This window comes from Triticum aestivum, chromosome 3B (assembly GCF_018294505.1).
Source record: "Triticum aestivum cultivar Chinese Spring chromosome 3B, IWGSC CS RefSeq v2.1, whole genome shotgun sequence".
NCBI classification, from domain to species: domain Eukaryota; kingdom Viridiplantae; phylum Streptophyta; class Magnoliopsida; order Poales; family Poaceae; genus Triticum; species Triticum aestivum.
The window spans coordinates 129,968,378-129,977,473 of record NC_057801.1 but is presented as its reverse complement, the minus strand read 5'-3'; the positions used below and the strand labels follow the sequence as shown (position 1 = coordinate 129,977,473).

General features: G+C 49.4%; 1 protein-coding gene across 1 annotated transcript; it reads right to left on the bottom strand.

The window, feature by feature from the left end:
• Window positions 1–6,606: 6,606 nt before the first annotated feature.
• LOC123065024 (uncharacterized) lies at window positions 6,607–8,306 on the bottom strand. Its single transcript, XM_044488398.1, has one exon. The coding sequence runs from the start codon at window positions 8,265–8,267 to the stop codon at window positions 6,777–6,779; it is 1,491 nt and encodes a 496-aa protein (XP_044344333.1). The 5' UTR covers window positions 8,268–8,306; the 3' UTR covers window positions 6,607–6,776.
• Between the last annotated feature and the right edge of the window lie 790 nt (window positions 8,307–9,096).

Genomic DNA, 9,096 nt, shown 5'->3' with positions numbered 1-9,096 from the left:
GTTTTTTAAAACAATAGTTTCAAACTCTAACAGTGAAATGTGTCACTTCATGCTCAAGCAAAATTCCTGAGGGTTAATAGGATTGACATCTTACTATTGTCAGGAAAACAACAAGTGCAGACTTGGAAACGAGGGAGAATAGAACCCGGAAGTTAAGGGTGCTCAGGCTGGGGGAGTGGTAGGATGGGTGACCGTTCGGCAAGTTAGATGATTTGGAATGATGAGGGGTGACTAGAGATTAGAGGATAAATTGAGCAGTGATGAGGGGTGGTGATTAGAGATTAGAGGTTAAAATAATCCAGAAATTTGAAATAAAAAAATTCAAAAAAAATTGAAAAAAAATCATAAAATTTCCTTTAGTCCCGGTTATGGTTACCAACCGGGACTAAAGGTGGAGCTCCACGTGGCCGCGGCCTTTAGTCCCGGTTCGTGTAAGTACCGGGACTAAAGGGGAGAGGCATTAGTAACGACCCTTTAGTCCCGGTTCAAAAACCGGGACTAAAGGGCCTTACCAACCGGGACAGAAGCCCCTCTTTCTACTAGTGCACGACAACCTCCCAGACTTGTTTGGGAAGGTCCTTAGGCTCCCCGGTCCTAGTCGACCACCCACCTGGGTGGCTCTGGGTACCTTGGATTGGACATTATGGTGTTGCCGCAATAAACTTGTCATCGAACGTGTGATTCCATGTCGTGCGACTGATGCAATCTACAAAATGTGTGGCTTCTTACAGCTTTGGAGACCGCTTAGCAAGCGCCGTGACCGAGACGTCATCGACAACATCATTGCGGGTCTTCGTTCCTCAGCATCGGCTTTTGCTCCACCGCCTCCTCCTCCTGATCCGGATTAGTCTTTTTAGCTTTGTTTGGGGCTTGTTCTGCTGTGCTCTCAGCGTGATTTTATGACTTGATTATACTTTGTACTGACTTGTTGGATGCTTGGGTCGTTGCTTTATAATATAAAGTGGGGGAAACCCTTTTTCTTAACCTTCTATCCCGCAGGGGAAGTTTAACTAGAACAAGATTATGAGAGGCGTTGTTCGACATATCGGCTTCATATCAATGGAAGGAAGCATTGTTCTTGATTGTAGGACTCTCTCACAAGGGTTGAAATCTCCCATTATGATCCAGGGCGAGTTTGGATGGGGAGAGATGGAGGAGAGCACATATAGAAAAAGTTTTGATTGAGCGTTGTAGTCTGTTGGAGCGTATTACGTTCGTGATGGTTATGGGTAAAACAGGGAGGCGAGGCAAGAAGTCGTGACAGGTTCCGAGTGATTCGGGTATTTTTCGGAGTACCGGAGAGTTACGGGAATTCGCCGGGGAGTATATGGGCCTTATTGGGCCATACGGGAATAGAGGAGAGAGGCCAAAAGGAAGGAGGCCTGCGCCCCCCCTCTGGTCCGAATTGGACAAGGGGCGCAGCCCCCCTTTCCTTCTTCCTCTCCCCCTCTTTCCCCTTCTCCTACTCCAACAAGGGAGGTGGAATCCTACTAGGACTAGGGAGTCCTAGTAGGACTGCACACTTGGCGCGCCCCCTGCTAGGGTCGGCCTCCTCCCCCCTTGCTCCTTTATATATGGGGGCAGGGGGGCACCCCATGACACACAAGTTGATCTTCGTGATCGTTCCTTAGCCGTGTGCGGTGCCCCCTCCACCATATTCCACCTCGGTCATATCGTAGCGGTGCTTAGGCGAAGCCCTGCGTCGGTAGAAATCATAATCGTCACCACGCCGTCGTGCTGACGAAACTCATCCCCGACACCTTGCTGGATCGGAGTCCGGGGATCGTCATCGAGCTGAACGTGTGCTGAACTCGGAGGTGCCGTACGTTCGGTACTCGGATCGGTCGGATCATGAAGACGTACGACTACATCAACCGCGTTGTTATAACGCTTCCGCTTACGGTCTACGAGGGTACGTGGACAACACTCTCCCCTCTCGTTTCTATGCATCACCATGATCTTGCGTGTGCGTAGGAAATTTTTTGAAATTACTACGTTCCCCAACAGAGACTTAGGTTTGCAGGATAGCCAACCGTAGGATGGGCGAGAAACCAACCATTACCAATGAAAAAGTGCGAGACATGGGACAAGTGTGTTGACCGACATTAGAATTGCTACATGGTCAGAGAAAAAACGATTAGCGGGGAAACCATCAGGAAAACTTGATACCACTCTAGGTTTATGAATCCATGTTCAACTATTTCTAGTGTTGCTTGGTCATGTTTGCCCGGCCATGTAAACTTTCTGTCAAAAGAGAAACTTGAATTATGGCAAGAGATTATTTATGGTGTTTCTAAACACGTCGGTTTCGTTTGATGGAAGGACGCATTGTTATTATAAAGGGCCATCTCATAATCTTAAAATCCCACATTATGATCCAGTGCGAGTTTGGATGTGAAGAGGTAGAGGAGAGAGCTCATCTAGGGTGTTTTGCTTCCGCACGCAATCCGTTCGAGCGTAAACATTCATGATGGTTATGGATGACTGCAAGGCAAAGCGAGAGGCTCAGATTGTTTACGTGTAAGCCGTGACTATCTCTTAGGATGGAGAATTGAGAAGGTGCCAATACTATTAGGATGTCAGGAGGTCACCAGCGGGGGGGGGGGGGGGTCCGGAAATGGTATAGATCGAGATGGGATAAGTTCCAAGTTGGTTTGAACGTTAACGTAGATCCAAGCAAGGAGTAGAAATCCATTAAAATTTTACTCTTCAAGACATGTTCACAAATTGTTCCATTTATGAACAAGAGTGATCATTTTGTTATGGTGGAGGCAAGGGTCTGGAAATAGCAAGTGCTTTCGTCTCCATCAAGTGCAACTTTTATTTCTTAGCATTGCACCCAAATAATGGCCATTTACTGGACTGTGCGCTCGACAACCCTGATAATGACTTTCTAAGTGATAGTTTAGGGTTGGAGTTGAAGCATCGCTCTTCTTACGCCAACGTTGTAGGGTGGATCAATTTCATTTAAGCATGACAATCAGCGAGAGGGCTTAGTTTGGACCTATATGGTCTGAGACTTAGATTTGTAGGATAGCTGGCCATAGGATGGGCAAGAAGTCCAACCGTTACCAAATCCAAAAAGCGCGGGACAAGGGACAAGTGTGTCAACCGACAATAGAAGTGCTACATGGTCAGAGACAAAACGATTTAGTGAGGTAACCGTTGGGAAAACATGATCCCACTCTAGGTTTATGAAATCATGGCCAATTTTCTCCAGTATTAGTTGGTCATGTTTGCTCGGCCATGTAAACGTTTTGTCCAAAAGAGGAACTCAATTATGGCAAGAGATTACTTATGGTGTCGTTAAGCACGTCAGTTTCGGTTTGACGGAAGGACACATTACTTTTGTCAAAGGGCTATCTTATAATGTTGAAATCCCCCATTATGTTCCAGTGTGAGTTTGGATGTAGAGAGGTAGAAGAGATAGCTCTTCTATGAAGTTTTGCTTCGCCACATGATCTGTTGGGGTGTAAAAGTTTGTGATGGTTATGGGTGACTACCAGGCGAGAGGTTGTTGTAGTTTAGGTGTAAGCCATGACTTTCTCTTAGGAAGGGGAATTGAGAAGGTGTGAAGGCCTTTACGATGCCACCAGCGGGTGGGGGGAGGTCTTGGAATGGTATAGGTCGAGATGGGAGAAGTTCCAAGTTTGTTTGAAGGTAGATCCAAGAAAGGATGAGTATAAATCCATTAGAATGTTAATATTAGAGACATGTTAGACAAATTCTTGACCATCAATATTAATGGTGGTTTTGTTATGGAGGAGACGGATTGATGCAGGGGTGTGGATATAGACAATGTTTTTGTCTTCATCAAGGGCAACTTATACTTTACCGCATTGCACCCAATAAACGACATTTACCGGTTTGCGCGCTCAAGAACCCTAATAATGACTTTCCTAAGCCATAGTTTTGGGTTGGAGTTGAAGCGCCACACTTCTTACGCTAACATTGTAGGGCAGATAGAGTTTGTTTAACGAGCACGAGGGCTTAGTTTGCACCTATCTATCTGGGCAGAGATTTAGGTTTGCAGGATAGCCAACCGTAGGATGGGCGGGGAGACCAATTGTTACCAAATAAAAAAGGAAGGGATAGGGGGAAAAGTGTGTCGTCCGACATTAGAAGTGCTACATGGTGAGACAGAAAACAAGATATCAAGGAAACCGTCAGGGAAACTAAATCCTACTCCTGGTTTATGAAGCCATAATCAATTCTCTCTAGTGTTGGTTTGTCATGTTTGCTCGACCATGTAAACCTTCTGTCCAAAAGAGGAAGTTCAATTATGGCAAGAGATTATTTATGGTGTTGTTAAACACATCGGTTTTGGTTTGACGGAAGGATGCATTCTTATTATCAAAGGGCATCTCATAAATGTTTAAATCCCCCATTATGATCTAGTGCGAGTTTGGATGTGGAAAGGTAGAGGAGAGAGCTCGTTTAGGAAGTATTGCTTCAGCACATGATCTGTTGGAGCGTAAACGTTCGTGATGGTTATGGGTGACTGCGAGGTGAGGCGAGAGGTTGTGACAATTTAGGTCTAAGCCATGACTTTCTCTTAGGATGCAGAATTGAGAAGGTGCCAATGTCGTCAGGATGCCACCGGCTAGGGGAGAGGGTCTGGGAATGGTATAGGTCGAGATGTGGGAAGCTCCAAGTTGGTTTGAAGGTAGATCCCAACAAAGTGGAGTAGAAATTCGTTAGCATTTTAATCTTGGAGACATGTTCACCAAATTCTTGACCATTTATGAATACTAGTGGTGATTTTGTTATGGCTTAGGCAGATAGAGGCAGGGGTGTCGAAATAGGAAGTGTTTAATCTCCATGAAGTGCAACTTTTATTTTGTTGTGTTGCACCCAATATTGGGCATTTACTGGACTGTTCGCTCGAGAACTTGATAATGACTTTTTAGGTGATCTGTTGGAGCGTAAATGTTCGTGATAGGAAGTTTTGCTTTGCCACATGATCTGTTGGAGTGTAAATGTTCGTGATGGTTATGGGTGACCGCGAGGCTAGGCGAGAGGTTGTGACAGTTTAGGTGTAAGTCATCACTTTCTCTTAGGATGGAGAATTGAGAAGGTGCCAAGGCCGTTAGGATGCCACCAGCTTGGGGGGGGGGGGGGGGGGTCTGGGAATGGTGTAGGTCGTGATGGGAGAAGTTCCAAGTTGGTTTGAAGGTAGATCCAAGCAAGGAAGAGTAGAAATTTGTTAGAATTTTAATGTTGGAAACATGTGAGACAAAATCTTGACCATTTGTGAATAAGAGTGGTGATTTTTTATGACGGTGACAGATTGATACGGGAGTGTGGATATAGCGAGTGTTTTAATCTCCATCAAGTGCAACTTATACTTTGTAGCATTGCACCCAGTAATGGACATTTATTAGACGGTACGCTCGAGAACCCTTGTAATGACTTTTTAGGTGATAGTTTAGGGTTGGAGTTGAAACGCCACTATTCTTACACCAACGTTGTACGGCAAATCAAGTTCATTTAAGCGCGACAACCAGCGAGGGGGCTTAGTTTGGACTTACCTGTGCCGAGAGTTAGGCTTGTACAATAATTGGTCATAGGAAGGGCGGGAAGACCAACCGTTTCCAAATCAAAAAAGCGCGGGAAAGGGGGCAAGTGCATCTACCAACACTAGAAGTGGTACATGGTCAGAGACAAAATGAGCTATCGAGAGGAAACTGTTGGGAAAACTTGATTCTATGCTAGGTATATCAAGCCACGGTCAGTTCTCTTTATTGTTGGTTGATCATGTTTGTTCGACCATGTAAACCTTCTGTCCAAAAGAGGAAGTTCAATCACGGCAAGATCATTTTCTGTGTTGCTAAACATGCCAGTTTCAGTTTGGCGAGAGAGACATTGTTCTCGGGAGGGCTCTCATAAGGTTGGGAAAAAAAAGATCTTCTATGATGATCCACCGTGAGTTTGAATGGGGAGAGACACAGGTCACCTAAGAAGTTTTACTGAACCGTGTGATGTGTTATCGGATGTCCCCGAAGGGACAACCGTGTGATGTGTTGGAGCGTAAACGTTCACGATGGTTGTGTGCAATTGCGAGGCGAGGCAAGAGGGCATGACAGTTTGGGTGTGGGTAGGATCCGACGTGATTTTGTGGGGTTTTCGGTGCTGGCCTGATACCTGGACATTTAAACAGCAGAAAAGGAAACTTCGAGAGAGGAACCAACCCCGAGAGCACCACAATTATGCAGTAGAGGGAAACGGACGCCGTATTGATATAGCTAATTAAAGACCCGATCACAGTAGAGGATACTCAGTTAGAGGATACTCTGTTGACCAGCGAAAGCGGAGGAGAAAGGTACGGCGACGATCGACGATTCCTAGGTAGAGCCACTGCAATTGGCCAAAGCACACCGCGTGCGCAGTGGACCTCGGCGTGCCCTCGTGTGGCTCCGGGATCAGCGCCGCCCCGACCATGGGGCAGTTGCAGAGCGCCAGGCACCTCGGAGATGCCCATGGACTCCCACGATCGAGGTAGATACTCGAGTACACTCAACGGTGACAAGTAGTACAAGGATTATTCCGGGCAAATCAAGAAGAGACCATAGGCATCTGAATTCTGAAACTTCTCAATTCAAGGCAGGCATCTTACAGGTTATTGATCAACTGCTACTGCTGATTACAACGAATCGAAAGCGAAACGTAATGCATGCTGGCGAAGGAAAAGGAAAAATGGAGTATGCATGGTGGCCTACGAAAAGCTAAATGTATGTATGCATGGTGTCCTGCATGGCCGCCTGTGTCCTGCCTAGCTAGTTGGGGTGCCCTGTGGTGGAGGGGCTGGAGCCGGGCTGCTGCTGGAAGGCAGCGCCGGGCGGCGGGGTCTGGGCGCCCGGGAGGTCGTCCAGGTCGAGCTCCTTCTGCTTGAGCATGAGCAGCATGCGCCGGCCGTCGACGCGCAGGCACTCGATCCGCAGCCGCTCATGCTCCATGTCCCAGTCCTTGGTGGCCTTGAACTGCTCCCACTTGTAGCGGCGCTTCCCCAGCGCGAAGTCCTGGACCTCGTACGCCAGCTCCTGCTTCTCCAGCTCCAGCGCGCGTCGTTGCACCCACTGCCGCAGCTGCTGCTGGTCGCCGCCGGCCTCCACCGCGGCCAGCTCGCGCTTCAGCTGCTGCATTGTGCTGCGGGCGGGCTTGTTGTTCCCGTTCTCTTCCTTGTCTTCCCCGGCCGCGGCCGCGCTGCTCTCGCCACGACGGAGCTTGTTCTTGTGCCCGCCGTAGTTGTGGAAGCCATTGCTGTCGTCGACGCGGTCGTCGCGGCGCTTGGTGCCCGGCGCCTTCTCCTCCACGTCGTCCAGGTCGTAGTCGTCGTCGTCCTCCTCCTCCTCTTCAACCTCTTTGCTACTGAGGACGTCGTCCTCGCTGTCGTCCTCCGAGCGCGTGGAGGAATTCACCACCTGGCGGCCGGCGGGCGCCGTTGCCGGCCGCGGGTTGTCGAAGCAGTCGGCGCCGCCTTCGGTGCCGTGCGAGGCTGTTGCGGTGCCGCCGGGGTTGTGGTAGTGGCACATCTCGCGGAAGAAGAGGCGCTTGGACCTGAGCAGCTTGCGCGCCTCCTCCTTGGCCTTGGCCGTGAGCTCGCCCATGGTGTCGAGCAGCGCGGGGTTCGCGACCACGTTGCACGCCGTGCCGCGGCCGAGCAGTTCGACGACTCGCTTGTAGCGCTTGTTGAGGTCGTTGAACTTGTCCTCGCATTGCTGCGGCGACACCTTGAAGCCTCTCTCCACCATCGCCCGGGACACGGACCTCCACTTACCCTTCCTCTGCTGCGCCGCCGCAGATGCCACCGCCTTCCCGTGCGAATGGGCCGCCGCCGCCTTGCCTCCTGCAGACACGCCCTCCCCGTCTTCCCCGGCGTTGTACACCACCGCGATGAGCAGACGCACCATCGCATCCGTCCACTTCATCCGGGACCACGAGCACCCCGCCGTCCCCGCCCCCGGCTGCTGCACGGCGCCGACGCCGTTGCCCATCTCCTCCTCTTCATGCGCGTTGACCGCCCTCGATGGCGGCGCCACGTAAGCCGCGTACGACGGTGGCGGGTGCTGCTGCCTCATCGGCATGGCCTGGTGGTGCTGGACCTGGAAGCCGCCGTTGGCGTGGCGGAGGTGCTCCGGCGGCTGCTGGAACGAGGAGGCCGCGTGGATCTGCGGCTGCGGCTGGTGGACGAGATGCATCTCCATGCCCAGCATCGCCCCCGCAGACCCACGCGCACCCAACCCCGCTCCTCCGTCAACCCTCTCCATCGGCAAAGCCTGACCACGGTCTCTGGTTGTCAACTCTTTTTTTTCTCTGGGGGGCTCTTGTGGTCAACTCTACGTTTTGCGCTGGCCAAGTGTAGAGGAGCGGCGAATAAAAAGGAGGAGCGGGGGCAGGGGGCTGCCACCGGTATCGCCGCCGAACAGGAGCGACCGCCTCCCCTAGAGGGAGCGGGGAGCCCACGGACGCGCTGAAAACCACCTAGGATTCTTTGCGCCCGGTGTCTGCCTCTGTGGCATAGCTTGTAACCGAGCGCGTGCGCAGAAGATCCCTGGAGAGTCGTGAATCGGCTGCTGCCCGCTCCTCGACTTTATTATTGAATGTAATTTCACATCATATATATATATATATATATATATATATATATATATATAATAAATGTTTGTATTTTTTATAAGCTTGGTCAAACTTTAGAAAGTTTGAGTTCAGTCAACTCTAATATGCGAAGTAAATAAAAACGGAGGGAGTACATTTCTCCTGGAGCAACGAAATGAAGAATCTAACATTTGTTATCATCGACAAGGTGTTCTGCAACATAGAATGGGGGCTCAGTTTAGGAGGGGAACTTTTGGTCTACGGGACATATACACCCTATATGAGAATTTCTTTTGAGTAATTCAACAAAAAGTCAAAAAATTCTTTTTTTTGAAATAAACTTGACCTTACATTGTACTTGTGAGAAAATTTTCATAAAAAGAAAATTCCCCTTTGACTTCTTTTCAGAGAAGACAAAATTTTGGCCAAAATAGTGTGAATAGTGACCTATAATAGCAAATAAATTTTCGAATGTCATTTTCGCTGTGAACTCAATGGGTT

What these genes read in the sequence shown, in the direction of transcription:
- LOC123065024 (XM_044488398.1), bottom strand. Translation starts at nt 8,267, where the DNA reads ATGGAGAGGGTTGACGGAGGAGCGGGGTTGGGTGCGCGTGGGTCTGCG.